Source organism: Mesoplodon mirus (genome assembly GCF_964341445.2).
Source record: "Mesoplodon mirus genome assembly, chromosome: 2".
Lineage (NCBI taxonomy): Eukaryota > Metazoa > Chordata > Mammalia > Artiodactyla > Ziphiidae > Mesoplodon > Mesoplodon mirus.
This window is the reverse complement of record NC_138977.1, coordinates 206,648,249-206,668,915: the sequence shown is the minus strand read 5'-3', so window position 1 is coordinate 206,668,915 and position 20,667 is coordinate 206,648,249. Positions and strand designations below refer to the sequence as shown.

General features: G+C 41.5%; 1 protein-coding gene across 1 annotated transcript in view; it reads right to left on the bottom strand.

Annotated features, from left to right (window-relative positions):
• The window catches only part of SORCS3 (sortilin related VPS10 domain containing receptor 3), a gene marked incomplete at both ends in the record, with an annotated part of 605,283 nt that overhangs the window by 3,984 nt on the left and 580,632 nt on the right, over positions 1-20,667 (bottom strand). Inside the window, 6 exons of the mRNA XM_082611582.1 lie at positions 2,780-2,885; positions 3,853-3,952; positions 5,707-5,838; positions 9,575-9,687; positions 11,352-11,475; positions 19,917-20,050. Of these exons, the coding sequence (XP_082467708.1) occupies positions 2,780-2,885; positions 3,853-3,952; positions 5,707-5,838; positions 9,575-9,687; positions 11,352-11,475; positions 19,917-20,050 (709 nt within the window). The remainder of the gene's footprint in view (positions 1-2,779; positions 2,886-3,852; positions 3,953-5,706; positions 5,839-9,574; positions 9,688-11,351; positions 11,476-19,916; positions 20,051-20,667) is intronic.

The following is a 20,667-nucleotide window of genomic DNA, read 5'->3' as shown; positions in this document are numbered from 1 at the left end:
CTTAACAGAGGAAGGAGAATAGAGTTACCATGATCCCCAAGATTCCTTTAAATAATTCTATTCTTCCTCTATTAAGTGACTACTTGGGACACTGAGATTGTTTTCAGTGCCTGGCACACAGCAGGTGCTCAATAAATGTTCACTGAATAAATTAATGGCTTAATGAATTAATGCTGGAGATGGTAGAGAGAAAGTTTTGGGGTTTGAAAACAGCACAGCCAGTGATCTGGAAACAGAAACAGAATTACCCTTTCCCTAGCCTGTGCCATCAAAGTGTTTACTAGTCAGCTGTAGCTATTTAAATTTGAATTAATTGAAGTTAAATAAAATTAAAAATTCAGTTTTTCCACCATACCAGTGGCTACTGTATTGGACAGTATAGATTATGGAGTGTTTTCATCTTTGCAGAAAGTTCTATTGGACAGAAATGAAAGAAGCAGAGGAGACTCTAGGAATCATGGATAAGAACCTGACCTTTACTTGTCAGCAAGCTATGCACCCTCCATACAGCGATCACTGGAGTTCCAGGTGGTGAGGAGGGAAAGGAGACCAAAGAAACAAAGGGAGATCCAAAAGGACCTCAGCCAAAGGGCTTGGGCACCGGGAGGAAAACGTCCAGAAAAGGTGACTGGAAGAGAAGAGGTAACTGATGATTGGTTACTCTTTTTCTTTTTCTTTTTTCTTTTTTTGCGGTACACGGGCCTCCCGCTGTTGTGGCCTCTCCCATTGCGGAGCACAGGCTCCAGATGCACAGGCTCAGCGGCCATGGCTCACGGGCCTAGCTGCTCCGCGGCATGTGGGATCTTCCCGGACTGGGGCGTGAACCTGTGTCCCCTGCATCGGCAGGCAGACTCTCAACCACTGCACCACCAGGGAAGCCTGATTGGTTACTCTTGACTCAAACCGTTTATCCAGTTTGACTAGTATTTGTTTCCTGTATCCTGATTCCCTGTTAGGGACATAGAAAGGGTTGGCTGATATTTGGGGACAATAGAGGTAGAATAATTCAGAGATGCCATTAACTGGCACAGATTCAAGTATTAAAGTCTGCACATTAAGAGATGATGACATTAGTAAGTTGACTATCTATGGAGTTTAGCAACATTTACAAGAGAGCAGAAAACTTTCTAAGTCACAGGGCAGATCTGACTTAATTTGGAGACACCTGACACAAATACCTCTTTGCAGGACTTCTATTGGCCCTGGCCCTCAGTGAGCATGCAGGTCTAGGAGCCAGAACGTGATACATTTGGGTTCATTGATCTTCAAGTCCCAGCAACCACCAGGCTTCCCCACAACCAAATCCTTGAATGAACAAAAGTGTGCTTTGTGTGTAACTGAAGTATACCCATAAATGGGTGTTGCTTGGACCAGACTGTTTCTATACTGAATCTTTGCTTGCTCATTGGATATGAAGGCTTTTCCCCTTCTTCAAAGGGAACATGGCAGGTGGGTTGACCCATCTTGATCCAAGAGGATGTGAACTCACATAACTGGTCTATAAATTGAATAGAAAGGTAAACCCCACTCTGTCCTTCTAGTGGAGAGTGTTTAAGAATTCCTGCTGTTCTGGCTAATGCTGAGATGTCTATTGAGTAAAACTGGTGTTTTTAAGCCTGAGAAATCCACTAGAGGAGAGCTGATGGGGGCTGGGGGTGGGGGAGGTAGAGTGAAGCACCTTTACCACTGATACCTTCCAAAATCTAAAAGCATTACCTTCAGCGTCTAGAAAAACTCCCAGGACCAAGTTATACTTTCAAAACTCATCTGACAATAATTAATGATATTTTTACTTTACCCAGGCTTCCTATGAAGCACATTTCTATGCCACTGATACATCTGAGCCCTACTATGTGCCAATTTGTAATACAGGAGAAGCCTTTGGGAGGCATGTTATTTATAGCAGCTTAGCTTTTGTGATTTTTTATTATGTACTAGATATAGATATTATTACCTTGAAAACATATAGCAAACCTACAAAGTATTATTGTTTTTCCATTTTACACATTAGGAAATGAGGGCTTAGAGAGGCAAATTCAATTGCCTAAGGTTGCAAGTGTTGAAAGTTAAAATTGGGTCTGATTTTCGAGTTCATACTCTTAACCAGCATATCTCTTGGTAGATGTATTACATTATTCAAATAATGGTACAGAGTTATTGATTTCAATTTCTTGTTTTTAATAAGTATCCTATTACATCACCCTGCCTCTGGCCTTCAAAAGTAACTTTTGAATACATGTGGGGTTTGGTTTTCCTGATCAATTTCCCTCTAGAAACAGGAAAAATAGGGAGGAGTATAAAATTGTATATTTTGGCATGCAAATTTAAACAGAGATGTTGGATATCAGTAATACAAGATAAGAAAATATGTGTGTGTGCATATATGCATAACCAGATTTCAGCTGCATTTTCTCCACTTAACCACCCTGAATGGGTAGTAAACTGTAGAAAAAGATCTCTTAAATATTTGAGACCTTACTTTAGAAACTTAGGTGAGGTTTGAAAACCCCTCAAACTTCTCTTGAAGAGAATTAACTGATTTCATAGGCTACCCCTCATTTTCCTAACTCAACATAATTATAAACTGGAGAGAGTTCAGATTCTTAAGCTCCTTTATTCCCTGACCCTAAACCATTCCCGTTCTCCACCAATGCCAAGCAGAGCTTCAGGGACAGTTAACATCACCTATTTAGGATGAGTTTAGGAATGTCGGTTACAGGAGGAATCAGCTCCCATGCATTTAGCCCCACAATTAAAAGTGAGTGATGGTAGTACATACCTTTTAAATTTGTAGATCAAGAACACAGCCAGGCCGACAAACACCACTGACAAGAGCATAAGCATGGCCGAGCTGCTGTGCCCAGCACTGGAGTCCACCAGTGGAGCTAGGAAGAAAGAACAGACTTGCTCACTTGGAAGCTATTAGCTGGAGGGAGTATCCATTGGAGAAAGGAAGCCAGCTGGTCTCCATCCTTATATCCAGCCTCCAATTGTCCTGCATGCTATCTGGGCAGAGGGAGCTTGGCTTCAATGATGAGAATGGTACCCCTGATCTACAGCTTCTTAGGGATCTGCTCTGCCCGGGGAAACTTGCTGCTCCTTGTGTAAACTGTACGCAGCTAAGGGGAGTAGGAATAGGGCTTGAATGTTCTTTCTCTTAGACAGCCCAATTGCCTGTCAACATGATTATAGGTGGCCCATGGGGAACTCTGGATTAAACACTGATGGAGTGTTTCAATCTCTTCCTCTATACGGTTGTGGTAAAACACTGCTGGATGGGTACATTTGGAATCTCCTCATCTGAAAAGTTTTTATTAATTAGAAACGTTTAGCACATAGGCTTTTCCAGAGAGCCAGAGGTGGATGCCCAATGGGACATGCCTTTTTTTATTCCTTTCACAAATCAACCACCTAGAGCTGGTCACTTTTTCTATTTAAGAGTTACACATTATAAATCAAAGACAGTTTTAAGGTTATTTGATCTAGTCTTCCAACCAAGATTCACTGAATCAGAGAATCATAGAAATTAAGAAAGCCTGAGGACTACCTCATATAACCCCAACTGTTATAGATAAAAAACATAATAAAGTCCAAAGCCCAAAGAAACTGTAGGTTTTTCCCCAAGATCATCCAGGAATTCAATAGCAAAGCCGCTTCTAAGGAAGTCTTCTTGCCACCTTAACAGGAAGCCTCCAGAAAGATGTGATTGATCTTTGCCATTACCACACAAAGCCATTTACAGGCATTTATGGAAAAGTGTTTGGTAACTATCTCCTCCCTTTTCTCTCCAGGATATCAGAGCACCATACTCATCCCCCCACCCCCACCCCACGAATCCCAACAGGCACTCACCTAAAGTCAGCTGTGTGACATACACAATGACTTGAATCCCTGGCTTCAGCTCAAACTGGACCAAATTTTGGTTTAGAGCATTAAACAGCATCTCTACAATCTGGGGAGGAAAAAAAGAGAGAGAGAGAAAGAGAGAGAGAGGCTGCATGGGAAGAAATGTCATGTGACGGTGCTCCCTCATGGAATAAGAAACCAGGGTCAATAGGCAAAAAATGACCATGTTCACTCAGAGGACAGGATTTTGGAACATTTTTATCCATTTGGTTCTCCCAGCCCCTAGAGCCCTGTGAAGCCAAGCACACAGCTGGTATTATTTGCTTATACTGGAGAGGAGAGTGAAACAGAGAGAGGCGTGTCCACAGTCACCTAGTGAATTCGAGTTGACAACAGACATAGAGGTTCCATTCAACTCCCAGTTCCGTGCCTTTTAAGCCTGTATAACTTTCCATAGAGAGACCTGTTGTGGGTCCCAATGAAAGAAAGTCAACTGACCAACCGTTAGTTCTTTAATCTGAACAAGCAATATGCACAGGGTAGAGAAGCCCCTGCCAGGATTAAAGCAGGCGCATGCACCCCAGCCCACTCCTCTGCTGTTTCTCTTTTAGAGACAATGGGAGGCAAACATTAAAGGAGAAGCTGCCTCCTTTTTAGGGATAATTCTTCCTCTTTACCTTTCCCCAGCAAGTCTCAGAACACGTAACATCGATTTCATCACTGTGTAATTCCCACATGAAAGCTGAGGCAGACTGAGGCTGTTGTCCCTAACTCTTATCTCGCTGTACGCGCCTTAATATCACAGCTGCTATTCATCACCGTAATTACCTATTTATCTAAATGGATGGATATTGTAGCTTCCAAATATAGTTCACACATGTCACTTGCTATTTCAGAGTAAAGGGGTCTTGTAAAAGTGATGTATGCATTGAGAAGCTGAATTTATATCTGGCCAATTTCAATATGCAGCCCTGCAATGAAAGGATCCACTTCATTTTCCAGAGAAACTGACCATGATGGCATCTGTGCAGCTCGCAGAGGACTGTGGATGGATGTGGGGATGGGGTGACAGCCAGGTGAGTAGCAGAGGGATGCGGAAGACATCTGTACAATGATTAACTCGTATGGGAGCAAATGTGTTTGATTCACACTGATTTTTAGCAGCCTCCTTCTCACTTATTTCTACTTCTAACTTAGCATCACAGGAGCATGGAAGGGTAAAGCAAAGCACGGCCAATTAAGACCCCAGCAAGAGCAGGAAGAGAAGGAGAACCATGGGACCACCACTGACTTCATTTCTAGGCTAGTATGCAGATCACAAGAACTATATGCCATTTGAGAAGGACAGTAAATCACGATCCCTTTTGGGAATGCTGCTTCCTTAGTCAAAGCAAGATGAGGCAATCCATCTCTTTCCAAAGACACATGTTTAAAACCAGTTCATTTTCTTCCTAGAAGCAGAACTTCTATTGACTAGGATCTTTAAAGACAGGAAGCACATTTTCCCAGAAATAGATAGGGAAACTCAAATTCCTCTCTTCACCTCCCCCATCTCTTTTCTCCAGAACAAGTCACTGGGTGGGAGACATGAGCAAGTTGCAGGAATGGCAACTGTTGGAATGAATGACTTCGGGGGTACTCTTCTTTCCTGTGTAGCTGAATGCTCCAGTGTTTATGCATTTGTGTTTATTCTGGGTAAGGATGATGGCTCTCCAAAGCCCTGTGTGCTGGACAAAGAGTGACAGTCTGATGGACCCATAGGAAAGGGCTCATCTCACTTTTGGGCTAGAAATACCTTGTGTCCCCTTAGATTATGAGGTGGAGGCAAGTCTCCTACCAAGTTAGTTTTCTTTCACTTACTTGTTCCAGGTCCCCTTCATTGCCTTTCCTCCTCTCTGTCAAGTTCTTGGGGGGAAGGATGAAGAGCTCTGCGGAAGTGGGGAGGCCAGGGAACACAGCAACTAGGATCTGCTCTTCTGGGATGCTGGTTACCTGCAAAGATGTTTAGACCAAAGAATGGGGTCCTGGAGGAGCCAGCCTTCCCCAAGTCAATAACAAGGATATGGACTATAAATTTTTTTAAATGCAGCATTTAAGGCACAGTTTCCAATATATATCCAGGCTCCTTTCCTGTTTTCCCCTCGAACTGCTAGGTAGAGAATTATTAGTTTTACTTCCTCCTCTGCTCTTATATACCTTTGTACTGAAACTAAAATACTACTACAAATGATTTTCAAACTACTGTTTGCTGGCAGTATTGGCAAAAGCTCCTCCCATATTTTCCATTTTTCTACACTAAGAGGACTAGAGCTTCTGGCTAAAACATGAACAGACTGGCTGCAAGTGAAGAATAAGAAGTTATAAACAAACATGAGAAAACGCAAATTTAAAAAAAAAGAGCAAAGCAGCTCTTGTTTTCACTTACTAAAGCAGGATTTTTTGTTACCTTACAGTAACTAATACTGGTGAGGCTTCAATTAAGAGGTTTCCTCAACTGTTGCTGGCAGCACTAACAATTGATACATATTGCCAATTTCGTTTTCAAAAGACTTACTGGAAGGTCATAAAAATATTCAGACCCTTCATTCAGTAACTGTAACTTGGAGTGTTTGTCCTAAAGAAATGATCCAAAATATAGGAAAAGCCATATGGAGGAAGAAACACTCAGAACATTATTTATGTCAGATAAATGGGGAAGACTCAAGTATTCAAAAAAGTTAAGTAAATAATGGTTATACTACCATTAAGATGATAATTACTACAGTGCGGCAACGTGGAAGAACACTTAATGACAGCTGTATTCTGATCTATTACCTCACATTTCTTTGGTTACAACTCAATAAAAAATAAACATAAAAAATAAAACAAAGCACTAAAAGTTCTGTTAAGATGTTGAAGTAGTGAAAGAATTTTTCTATTCCTGAGTGTTTAGGAAAAGGATTATATTGTTTTTGGATAAAAACTAAACGTAAGCTTCCGTCTGAAGGCAAATTCCTTAAGAAAACAAAACTCTGAGTTCTCCTGTGTAAAGAGTAGGCCTGTTCTTTCCTGTGTGTCTCTGGAAGGTCTTTATATCCAGAACAAAACTTCTTCTGTCAATCCAAATACGATATATATAGTTTTTGACTTGTCTGAAACACCTGCCTCCTCCAAGAAGTCTACCCTGACTATCTCGCCTGCAGTGACCTGTTCCGTGTCAGTCTCTCATCCCCAGCACCTCCAGATTACCATGAAAGGAACTTAGATCATGTCCACGGTAACATATGAGTATGTCTGTCTGCTACATTCTTTTCTCTGATAACTTCTTATTATATGTTTGCCCAGACATTCCGGGGGTCGGGGGGCGAACTCTGTGGCTACCTCATTGTTTCAAATGATGCCTGACCCGGAGGAAAGAATAGACACTGGATTGAATAGAAGTGGAGGGGTTGTCTCCCATTAGCTCAGCTCTGATTCTTATTTGGAACTAGAGATTGGAGTTAACGCTCAGGAATGTGATGCAGGAAAGAGAGAGTGCCAACCTGCAGAGAACTAGCAAGCGGCAGTCAGAAGCCTGAAAAGCCCTCCAAAGTGGGGAGGCATCCCCATGCAGCCTAAAGAGGCTTTGCCAGATGCCTCAGTTTCCTTCTGGGAGGCAAGATGGCCTTATCCTAACCAGCCAGGGGAAGTAAGTCTCAGAGACCAGACTGAGGTCAGACAATCACCCAGTTGAGAGAAGGGGATGAGCCTATGAGTGTTGTGGCTGGTGTGACCCTGTGTCCCAGGGAAGAGGGGTCTCAGGGTGCATCACTTGCTTAGGGACCTTGGAGGGGCCTAACTCCAGTCGTACAAAATCCCACACAATCCTGGATGTTTCACAGTCGAAGGCATACAGGACCAATGGCATTTTCATCTCTCTCTAGGAACAATCTCTTTATAAAAAGATGTGAGGTGAAGTTCTTCTTGTGGACAGCTCCCCACAGGAATGCTCTCATATCATTCTCTTTGATTTGTGCTTCTTCCTTCCTGGCAGCTCCTTCTCCGTGTCCTTCCCTGGATCTTTCTCTTCTGCTTTGGGAAGCATCAGCATCCATCTCTGCCCTGGCCCCTCTCCCTCTCAGGGTGGGGTGGGGGGATCTAAAGAGCTCCACAGCCTCAGTTCCCACATTGCTACCTCCCACGGAAACCTCACTTGATCCCCAATCCATATCTTCAACTCTCTTGCTTACCTTCATCCAGTTGTTTCTCACGTGCTCCAAATTCATACAAAAGACCAAATGATTACTGGTCCCCAAGCATGTTTCTCCTACACAGTCACCATCTTGATCAATGACAAGGAAAACCCTCTCCTTCCTACTCTTAAAATCTGAAAGTTTCTCCCTCCCTCTCATCCACACTGTATTTTATTAGTCACCAATTCTATTGCTCAACCGCCTAAGCAGCCTTTGAATCGTCCCTCTTCAGGATCACAGTAGCCTTTTAACTGGTCATCTTTTGTGAAATCTCCCCCTACACTATTCACTTTCCCACCTCTGGAGCCCATCCTCTGTATTGCCACCAGAATGGGTGTCTGAAACATAAATCTATTGTCAGAAATTTTTACTTATATTGGGTTGGCCAAAAAGTTCGTTCGGGTTTTCCTGTAACATCTGACGGAAAAACCGAAACGAACTTTTTGGCCAACCCAATATAATAAAGAAAGAACACTTCCCAGAGCCTACGGGATATATGTCAAACCCCTTTTGGCTTCTCAGACCCTTTACAAACTGACCAATCCATCCCTGCTCAACATCATTCACACCTGCCCTTATAACCTATAGATTGGCTACACTAAACTGCCATGTCCCAAATATGCTGTGCTTTCCACTGAGCCTGGCTTTGCACATGCTGTTCATTCTACCTGAAAGACATCATCCTCTCTCTGTTAACTACTATTCATCCTTTAAAACAGAGTTCAAGTATCCCCCCCAAAGACTATTCTAATAGTTCACAAGTATTTACTGAATCACAAATGTGTGTGAAGCCTGAACTTGCCTGGACAGAGTGAACTGCACTTTTTTCTGTGCTCTTTTGAAATGCTGGCCATGCCTCTACCACAGAACTAGCTGCATATTAGACTTATCTCTACATTTGAATTGACCGTGTTTTATTCACTATTATAGTCCAGTGCCTAGGTCTGAGCAAAAGGTTAACAAAACCCTTTCAACTTTCAACTTTGTCTAAGGAAAATATGACCTTGGGCAAACTCTATAACCCTAGAGTCTGCTGCCATGCTCTGTTTCCTGACCTGCAGCCTTCTGATGGCCACATATGGTCAGTGGGAGTCTTGAAGACTGAGTGGTTAAAAAGCAACAACAAAAGCAAACAAACAAACAAACAAAACCCAAACCTTGGTGGGCAAACAGCCAAGCAAATGAATGATATTAGTGAAGACTCAATGAGTGGCCCAGCCATCATTTCATTAAAGGGGTCAATTTGCTGTCTTAGAAAAATTTAGGATTAAGATGGGGCCAATTTCCCATCCTTGAACACCGGATTGATTCTCTGTCTCTGTCTCTCTCTGCCTAATCTCTCCATCTTTCCTTCCCATCCTTCACTTCCCCCATTCTTCTTTTCTCTCTCTCTTTTTACAGAGAAATAATCTTTACTTAACTGAGGAATGGTGGCTTGCATCCATGAAAATGTATTCTGGACCAGAGCATCTTGTTCTTTATTCATAAACATTTAAGCAAAGAAAAAGCCAACTTACTTTCACCAGAGCCCGCTTGATCACATTGGCAATATCTTGCCTCCACTCCGGAATGTCAGGATTGTGGTAATCCAGATTAGGAGAGAATGATAAGAGTTGGGACTGAAAGTATTCTGCAAGGAGAGAGCGTGTGTGAGTGAGGCTGAGAGAGGGTGCGATAGGCAAGGGGACTCCATGATCTTTGTGCTTTAGGGAAAGGGCACAGTCTTTCATGTGGCCTCATCTCAAATTCCTTCCTTTCAGCCTGTCTCTTGGCTTCTAAAACAAAGTGGCATTTGGTGACTGGAAGTAAATTTGTGCTCCTACCACTTTTGTTTGTTTTAAAATCTTAAGGACTTCTTCTTGTAAATGAACATTATCTGAAATGCAAGAAAATTGTGAAACTCCAGAACATTATCTGAAATGCAAGAAAATTGTGAAACTCCAGAAGAAGGGGACTTTTGCTGCTGCAGGTGGTATCATGCAGAGGCAACAATAAAGCATTAATAAATGGGCTAGATTAGAATGAAGCTTTTTCTTATCCTTCCCTTAGTTCCATGGATCCGGCTAGAAAAACTGCCTCAGGGGGTTAGAAAACAGGTCAAAACCCTGTAGCTAGGGTGTGGGTAACATTCAGTTTCTCAATCTGATTGATAGGTACACAGGTCTGTCCACTTTGTGATCATTCATGAAGTTAAAACACTTATGATCTGTGCACTTCTCTGTATTTAAAAACATTTTTTTAAATTGAAGTATAGTTGATGTACAATGTTGTGTTAATTTCTGCTGTACAGCAAAATAACTCAGTTATATACATACTTTTTAATATTCTTTCCCATTATGGTTTATCCTTGGAGGTTGGATATAGTTCCCTGTGTTATACAGTAGGACCCTGTTGTTTATCCATTCTAAATGTAATAGTTTGCATCTAATAACCCCAAACTCCCAGTTACATTCCAATAAAAATGTTTACTTAAAGTCTTCCAGGTGCCCGATGAGAGAGGCTGAGCCTCAAGTTTGCAGAGTTGTAGGAAAAGGCACTCACCTGGGGTGAGGTGGAAGAAATATAGACTGAGTCAGAGGATCACATACCTCACTCAGTACAACTTTCTGGAAAACCCTGGTATAGTGGCTGTTTTTAGGGTATGTGGGAGGTTTGTGGGATGGTGGTAGAAGCACAATTTGATTTAAAAGAAATTTAATAATTAAGAGTGGTTCTCCAGGATTGAGAACAGAATGGTGGCCCTATTTACCACTCTCCTGCCTTGCTCTGTCTTTCTATTCTCAGCCTTAGTCTCAGCCTTTGCAGCCAAAGATCAGAATCTCTAACAACAAAGGAAACACATCAGTTATGTGTAGTTCATCTCAGTACCTAAGCTGTGAGTTCTTCAAGAGCAGGGACCATGACTCCTCTAGCTTTTGAAATCACTGGTCCCCATCCTAACAAAGAATGGATGCCACATGTGTGTGAGAGACACCTTGGCAGGTCATCAGATCTAAATGCTTCTATGATAGTCTTTCTAGCTCAACATTCCTTCAACTTATGATACATCTCTGTCTAATGAGACGGTCAGGTTTTGAGGCAGACACATCACAGAAGACAAGAAATGCCTGTCCATGATCTGCTTCTCTAACAACCTCCGTATGTATTCAAGAACAAGGTAAGAAGTAGGTTTGGATACCTTTGTGGACCTACCTAATTTTCCTATGCCCTGGGGCATTTCCAAAGCAGTCAGCGATTGCTGCTATGGTGTATGGAGGGGATTGGTTGGGCAGGAGGGGGCATCACGGGGCTTACCGTGAACTGCGATATCTTTTGTGTCCTGGATGAGGGCATTCCCAGCAGCCACCTGGACAGTGATGGTATTGGTTCCCTCTGCTAGGAATGTGAAGGAAATGCTGCTGTCCAAGGTGATGAGGGGCTAAAAGAGAGAAGCAGGAACACTTATTTAGTCCTTTATGGCATATCAGATTCCCTCCTTTCCTGTAAATCTCAGACTGTCACCAATCTGCATAGCATTTGCATATCCCCAAGGGATCCTAGCTTGAAAAAGGAAAAAAAAATGCACAGCTTTCTAAAACTGTGATTGTATATCCAGGAAGAGCATTAATATACTTGAAATGCACTGTAAAATGTTAATTCTGAGAGATGAAGCTAAGACTGGGCACCCTGGATTTTGCATGTCATTCTATTCCTTCTCCTGGGGCAAAGTAGAAGCATCTTTTGTAATCTATTCCTAATGACTCTGGGAATAGGCGATCACTTTTCTCTTTTCCTCTAATATTCCATGTCACTTATATTTTCATCCTGTATTCCATCGGGCTGTAAGATTTTTCAGAGAAGTGACCACATTTTATTTATTTTTGTATCAACCACCCTTGGCAAATTGTCTTACATCTAGCAGAATCCGTATATAACTTGGATGTATGGTCATATTATTGACATTTTGTTTGGCCATATCTGTGCTTTCCATTGCAAGGCATTTCTAACAATTTAAATAAGTTGGAAAACATATAAACATGCATATCTGTGCTCACTTTTTAATCTTTTTCCCTTTTCTGTTTTCTTTCCTTGATCATAACAGACAGGGACTTGTCAAGGATAAAGAAAGAGAATAAGCATATTTTTTTTTCTTGGGAATTAGGATCTTGATAGAAGCAGGTGCTTACTGGAGAGAAGAGAATGCAGACTCTGCAACTGAAGAGTCATTATTCAGTGATTATCTTGAAGCCAGTGCCCTCGCGAGTTATCTGGTGTTTGCAAGGTAAGACATATTAGTAGGAGGCTTCTCTAAGGCAGCTCATGAAGAGATGTCACAAGTGCAGATGAGCAGACCCCTCTCCTCTCTGTGTGTTAGGACGACAATAGGATAGAGTAATGATGTAGCCAGTTGGGGATGTGTAGAGTTTCCCTTTTAAAATGTGGGTATCGGCCAGTGTTCACACAGCACACCCGTGCACCTGGACCCTGCAGAGGCTCAGAGAGGCAGCTTTCAGACAGCGTCCCTCCTGCAAGACTGAAATTCCTTTCTAGCTCAGAATTTTCAACAGGGCCTCTGAAACAATAATTTGATTTCTTGACTTTAATATTCTATTGCTCTATTTTATGACCAGGCTGATGGCTGGAGTTGGACAGGATTAGAGATATTGCCCTAAGCTTTCTGACACCCTTTCTTCTCTGCTTGCTAAATGAAAGAAAGAAGTGAGTGCTGAAAGAGTTACACTCTTTATCTTAACTAAGGGTAAACCCCAGAGCCCAAGCATGCTTCGCCATACTTATGGCTCTGTGATGATACGCACAAGGGTGTGGCCTTATTAAACAACAAATGAGGTACAAGTAGGTTCTGTGATGAAAATCAACTCCCATGGGCCAACAGTGGCTGGTTAGTGTCCTGTGTTGAGAAGGAAGCTGAAGTCAAGTTGGGCTCAGCATGGCAATGTCAGCCACTGACATGGAATAAAGGAAGAATGTGTGCCACTGAGTTGCCATCTTTAGTATAACAAGAACAGAGACTTGATACTCTGGCTCTGTTACTATTTTAATGAATTGCCTTGGGCAAAATTTGTCCCCACTGTGTGCCTTAGGTCTTTATCTTTTAAATTAAAGGTTTGGGTTAGAAGTTGTGAGGACTCATTCAGAAATCAGAACACATAGGATTGATGAACGGCTTTTGGCAAAGTTTCTAGTTCCTACTAGTCAGCTCATTACGACTTACCTGTCAGAATACCTTCAACTGCTTCAGTACCTAGGTCATATTCTTTGGAAGGAAAATGAGATACCTCTATATACCAAACACAATGGCTAAATTTTCTTTAAAGATAATAATATCAAATATTATTGTGGATGTGGAGCAACTGGAACCCTCATACATTTTTGGTGGGATGTACAATGGTGCAACGATGTAGGAAAAGTTCAGTTTTACAAGAAATTGCGATAATTTTTTCCAATGTAGTTGTAACATTTCATATTTATGACTTAGCAATTGAAGTCCTGGGGATTTAGTCAAGATAAAAGAAAATATCCACAAACAAAAGAAAATGTTTATAACAGTACATTCATACTAGCCAAAAACTGAAAAGAACCTAGGAGAATTTATCAATAGGAAAATGAATAAACAAGTCATAGTATATGCATATAATGAACAGAAAAGAACAAATATTGATATACACAACAGTATGGATAAGTCCCAAAACCATAAGAAATGAAAGAAGCCTTATATGAAAGAATTCACATGGTACGATTACATTAAAAGAAGTTCTAGAAAAGGCAAATCTAATTCATGATGAAAAAAATAGTGACTGGTTCTGGGGGTTGCGGTGGGAAATGACGAGGGGCATGAGAGAACTTTTGGGAGTGTTGCTAATATCTTGATAGGAGTTTGGGTTACAGGTATATGCCTTTGTTAGAACTCAGGAGCTACACACTTCAGATCTGTACATTTCATTGTTGATACATTTCATACCCACCTGGGGGAAAAAGTATAAACAAATAAAGGACTCTAGCTAATGATTTGCCACCTAAAGCATTTAGGACAAAGCATGTAAGTGCCTGAAATAAATCAAAATTTAAGATCGGTTGATGGCTGAAGAGAGGGATGGACAGATAAACAGACATGATAAAACAAGCACAGTAGATGTTAATGATAGAATACAGATGGTGGGTATGTGAATGTTCACTTCAACTTTAGTTTGTGTTTGAAGTTTTTAATAATAAAATGTTGGGAGAGAAACAAAACAAAAAAGGAATAATTGATGTGGTGTTTTTTTGTTTGTTTGTTTTTATGATCCCATGAATTGCTCTGACCATAACTATATCACATTGTCCTTCCATTTTGGTTACTGCCCTCAGCTATCTCTAATCTCTCCCCAGCTCTCAGCCCCAGAATACTTTTCTCCACTAATGGTTGTCTCTTCAGGGAATCTGTACAACTACCGTGTCATCTTCTTCAGCTTTCAGGGGTCTACATGGCCCCCGCTCTCCTTTCTCTGCACACTCGTCTTATCTTAGGCTTGGGTGATGGTGCTGTGCCCGGCAATGACATCTCTTTCTGAGAGGAGTGGAATTCCTCCTGTCCCAGCAGATTTGGTCTCCTCTTTATCTGGCTGCTTTCCTAGCAGATCCAGGAACCAAACAAGGATGCAAGTCTGCAGGACAAGGGAATGCCATCTGAGGTGGGAGGGAGCATGCCATCCCACCAGCCAGTCAGGGCTCTGAGCCACAGCAAACAAACTGTGTTGAATGTGAACACTTGGCCCCCAGGTAACAGGCCCCAGGCTTCCACCCTAGGGAAATGGCAGAAGCTAATTTTGTTTTCCAAATTGCTTTTGTTTTTCATCAGCTGTTGTGACATCATGGCTGATTTCACCTTCCTTGCGAAGCAGGAACACTCCACGGGATTCTTGAGTTCTTCACTGGCCACCCATGTCTAGCACACAACACTAAATTAAATCAAGTATTTTAAGGTTCATTTACTAACTCTGCTAGGCAAGCAGACACATTTATTAAGCCAGAGCTCTGTTAATCCCAGCAAAATCCCCACAAATCCAACAGGCGGCCAGTTGACTTCTCCGTGTTTTGTCCAAGCTGCAGGGCCAGCCCACAGCAAGGCTCATGTCCTGCCTAGGCTGCAGGCTGCATCCCTGCCCACAGAGGATCCCTCATGTGCAACAGGTCATGTATTATCCACTAAGCCCAGCAAGCCATCAATGAAGCTCTGAGTAACTAGTTAGGAGATTCCCACGTGACTAATGGATCAGGGAGCTTCAGGGAAATGTTTGGATGCAGCCTACACCAGATTTCCAATACACAGTAAGTCAAGTTAATATCGAATATTATAAAATCCCCACAATTTAAATGTATACCTTGAAAAAACCTTCCATTCCTAAATTGGACAGACTGTGTAATCACTACACTTGCCTCACTTAAAACCTTCAGAAGATTACATACGTGGAAAGTGCTTTACTTTATGAAGTGGAGAAGGCAAGCTATATAATTGTGGATATGCTATGATGAGAACTACATGAGAGAAAAGTCTAAAATACATAAAAAGACCAAAAATAAATAAAGTAAATAGACCTAAATATGTGTTACAACTATGGGAGTATTTTGAAAATTTATAGTTTTGGGGGAAAAAAATTCCCTCAACCCCCCCCCACCACACACACACATACACCCCTGTAAAAACTCTTCAAAAGTATCTCATTGTTGAAAATATCACTGTCCATGAATCTGGTTCTATCTTCCACTATCCTATCCTAAATCTAAGTTTCTATGACAAACTAAAACACATCTGGTTATGTCATTCAAAGCCATTTGTCATCTATCCTCCCCAGTTTTAGTTCTTTAGGCAATTTCTCCCCAAATGAATCCCTCTTTCATAGTGTCTGTCTACACAGAACACAAACAGGCCCAAAGCCTTACCAGTGGGCACAAATCCCTTCCCCTCCTCTCTGGCCTCAATTCTACCACTCCTTCAATGCCAGCTTAGGACCAGCTTCATACACAACTTGCTCCAAGACCAAGAAGCCCTGCATCCATCACCCCCTAGGCTGCCTGGCTGGGCCAGTAATGTTACATTCCTATTACCATTCCTTATAGCATCTATTGTGGGATGTTAACCTCATCTTCTTGAATAGATTGTTTCTTAAGGGCAACAAATGGAATTTATACTGCTTTGTGTTCCTCATAAGATCTAGCACAAAATACAGGTTCTCAAGAAAGATCCACAGAGCTACTGATACAATTTAGCATCTCCCGCTGATAGACTTGTAGGTAGATGGGCCTATAGTTGGATTTCAGGAATGCTTGCTCCCTTCTCTTTATTCCTACATCATCACACTTGCTCACTGATCATTGTGTGTGTGTGTGTTCATCTTGCCTTCTCATCAGGATTGTAATCTCCTTGAAGATAGAGACAAGATTGTAAGTGCTCTTCTATCCCTAAGGGCACCAAGCAGAGGGCTGGCTATAAAGGTTTGTGGGGAGTCAACTGATTCTTATTGGGAGGTTGATTTAATTCAACCACCTGGGCAAACCTGTCCAATCCAATTCACCTGGTCACAACACATAGAAACAGACACACACATACGCATACACAGGGGATAATTTCTCCTTCATCAGTGATGTTCTGATGATCAAATAATATATATGGGGCTTCCCTGGTGGCGCAGTGGTTGAGAGTCCACCTACCGATGCAGGGGACACGGGTTCGTGCCCCGGTCCGGGAAGATCCCGCATGCCGCGGAGCGGCTGGGCCCGTGAGCCATGGCCGCTGAGCCTGCGTGTCCGGAGCCTGTGCTCCGCAACAGGAGAGGCCACAACAGTGAGAGGCCCGCATACCGCAAAAAAAAAAAAAAAATATATATATATATATATATATATGAAGAGCCTTGTGCAAGGCCGATGCTAGAAAGAAATGCTCAAATTTAGTTTAGCTCCTTTTACAGATCGGTTTGTTCATCAAAGGTAACCGCGTAGCTCAACACTCAGAGCACTCACCAAGACACCCAAAGACACTCATTCATTTGCCAGGAAAATACAATGCTCACTAGATCAATTTCTGGGCACTGGCCACATTGATGTGTTTCTGTCATGGTGCTAGCAAAAGCATTGAAAATGTACCTCTTTTAAATGGATGGAATAACCATGCTTGAAGGTGGGAGAGAAATCTCTAGAACCATGTCAGATTTGCCACTGAGATGTAGATGTCACTGATGCAAAGGATGAGCACAGCAGTGACTGGATGTGTTCTAAGCACTTAAATGCCATTCTTTACTTAATCCTCAAAGCAATATTAGAGTGTAGTAGCTACCAGTTTTATTCTGACATCACAATGAACAAAACTAAGGCACAGAGAAATTACCTGATTTAACAAAAGGCATACAGCAAGGAGAATCTGAGTCTGGACCCCAACCCAGGTTTGTCTCATTTCAAAACCACTCTGTTCCAATGCCTCTAATGTTCTATCATTCTCTTGGTTCTTTGGGAAGAAAAAACCAACTAGTAAGACCTTTGAGATCTTGGGTATTTATTTGTACAGCACTTTATGCTCAAGTTTATAGATGGAAATTCCTAACCTAAGAAGTACTTCAGGTCATCCTCAATTAAAAAAATAAAACTATAATGCCATTCTGCAATTTTAAAATTTCCCTCTCATAATACAGATTACATAGATAGATAGAGAGATAGATAGATAGAAAGATATTTCAAATAATAACTCAATGATGTTCGTGGATTAGATATTAGTATCCTTGATTTAGAGAAAACAACACTGAGCTTCAGATCAGGTGATTGTTCAAACTAACAGATAATTGTTAGAGAAACAGAAACTAGACTCTCCAATCACTTTGTCCACTTCTCTGTTGATCAAATATTTATTAGACACTGTCTGGTATTTCAGGCCTTAGAATAAACACCCAAAGAAAAAAATGGTGCTATAGAGAAACACTGTCTTCAGTTCCTTGTGGGCTGTTGAGTAAATCACTGGGTTCATGACGGCCAAGAACTGCCCTCCCTACACACAGTTGTTTCCCAGTAAAGATCAACAGGTGAACAAACACTAACAGAAAAGAACTCCCTGGCTGGACAGCCCAAACCTCACATCCTCAGAGGTGAAATGAACTTAAAATCCTTCTCTTTCTGATGTTCTCCTCCCAGAAGATTTTCTCTTTTTCTTTCACCATGTATGTCTGCTGGTGTTTAAAGCAGAATTTTAGAGTCTGTGATCTCCAAACAGAGTGATGCAGAGAAAGCATCCTGGGGCTGGGGGGTAAATGGTAGATGGGAATGAGGAGACCTGGGTTTAGGTCTGGCTCGACAGCTAACCAGCTGTTTGACCTTAGGATGCTCATCTCACACAGGGAGCTTCACTTCTCTAATACACTAAATGGGGAATCTCATTAACTAATCTTATCTATTATCTTGGTGAATGATAACACCAGAAATGCAAAAGCATCATAGTCTATACTAAGAACTTGAAAGTCTACAGCACAAATGATGCAAACAGGAAATTGTCCCTTGGGTCCATAAATCTAATTCAGTCTTTTATCAAACCATCCTAACTGTCAGTTTTTATACCAAAATAGAAAGCATCCATTTAGTGAGTAAACTAGTCTGTGCCAGGGAGATACATAGTATCTTACTTAGTTTTCACAAAAATTGAGATGATGCAGGCATTATTCTCTCCAGTTTGCTGTTGAGTGAATTAAAGTTTAGGTCAAATCACTTGATGAAGCTCACATAATAAACATGTAGCAGTGCTAGAAACCTAACCCTTGTCTCTTTGACCCCAAGGTCCATATTCTTTCGATCAAATCATGCTACCACCCTGGAAAAGAGCAGAATTTACAACATTGTAAATCAACTATACTTCAATATTTTTTTTAATTTAAAATAAGAGCAGGGATGAATCATCTCCCACTCTTACCATACAAGAGCTGAAGTTCTCTTTGGTCATCTCGTAACAAACAAACAAAACTGGCATTGTTCCATTCCTTTTTAAAAGGAATTACTACACTGGCAACTGAATATTTATTTCCCCTTTCTTTAGATATCCAGCATTTCTGAGTCTGATATATCTTTCATAAATTTTTTTTAAAGTAAATGTCTAAGATGAGCAATACCAATCACATCAAGAATGACTAAAGAAAATGCAAAGACAAAAACAGGAAGAGCGAAAAACATGAAGCCCTTAAGCTGAGGAACCCTCAGCCAAACTGCCCTCAGCTTCTGTTGTACAAGTGTGGTTATTCTTGAAAAAGCTTCATCACCACCAGTTGCCAGGAGTAGGGAGTATCTGCAAAGTTCAGAGTTTGGCCCTTAAGTCCCTTTCTTTGAGACTTGGCAACATCAGTACCATGCATAAGAAGAAGAACATCAGTACCTGGCCCTAATAGAACACCTAGTAGGTCTTGCTAAAGATGCTTTACGTGCATTATTACCCCATTTGACTTTCACTGCCCTGCATTTAGATATCTAATTCACGTTTCACAGATGGTGTCACTTAATTTCAGAGATGCTAAATGACTTTCTTGATATTATACAGCAGGTGAGTAGAAAGGCTGGGATTAGAACAAAATGGAGCAACACCAATATTAGAAATATTGGTTAGAGGAGCAAGAACAACCAGGTTTGTACAGATTCTCCAAGTACCCTTTCTTCCTTAGGATTATTTGAACTTTCCCTATTATAACAATGAACTTGCTGTAGGAGGGTATGTCATATTCAATTACGTGGATTCATAGCTTCATTAAGTATCCCCTATTGCCCACATCCCCCCCTGCCCCCCCCAACATCAACACAGAAGTTGGAACATGGGAACATTCAGTATAGACCTAAGCACACACCAATCAGAAAGGGCCAAACCTTTGTACTATTGCCGAACCACCAGAAATAGGTAAGGGTCCCCAGTTGGCTGGGCCACACAACTGCACTGATGTTGACCTCCTTATTTCTTATGGCAACAAATGGAACTCGGAGATGAACATGCTCCACGGGACCTAAGGGAACGAGGAGAACAATGTCAATGTTTCTATTCCTGGAACAAACAAACAATCACACTCCCAGATTCTAAATCTTAACCTCTATTACCATCACCTATAATAAAACAAGGATTGCAAACTCACAGATGTTGAGAAGTGTGTGTGTGTGTGTGTGTGTGTGTGTGTGTGTACTTGAAACGAAGTACTGTGTATAATAGGGAACTCAAATCAGGCTTCAGGTTTTTTCAGTGACATCTGAATTTAATTTCCATCCGATGAGCCCAACCTCAAATGCTTATGAACCTCCAGCCCAAGGACAAAGCTAGTTTACTGGACACTTAGTCAATAGATAGGAAGATAAAGAGTGGTCTCTTGCATTTCTGCCAATTAGCCTGTACTGTGATTGGGGGTCAGTTCATTGTATGGAGGTCTCCGCCATTATCCTCAATTGTTAATTGCTCCCATCTTGTTCAACAATCGGCCATTGTGCCTGTCACCTGCAACACTCAGTGGGTATCATTCAGAAGCTCGCAAGGCTGTTTTATAGAAAGGAAAAAGCCCATCTCCCTAAATTGAAGGAGAAATAAGTGCCAGGTTCCCAAATAATAATTTAAAAAGCTGCTTGCCAAAAGGTG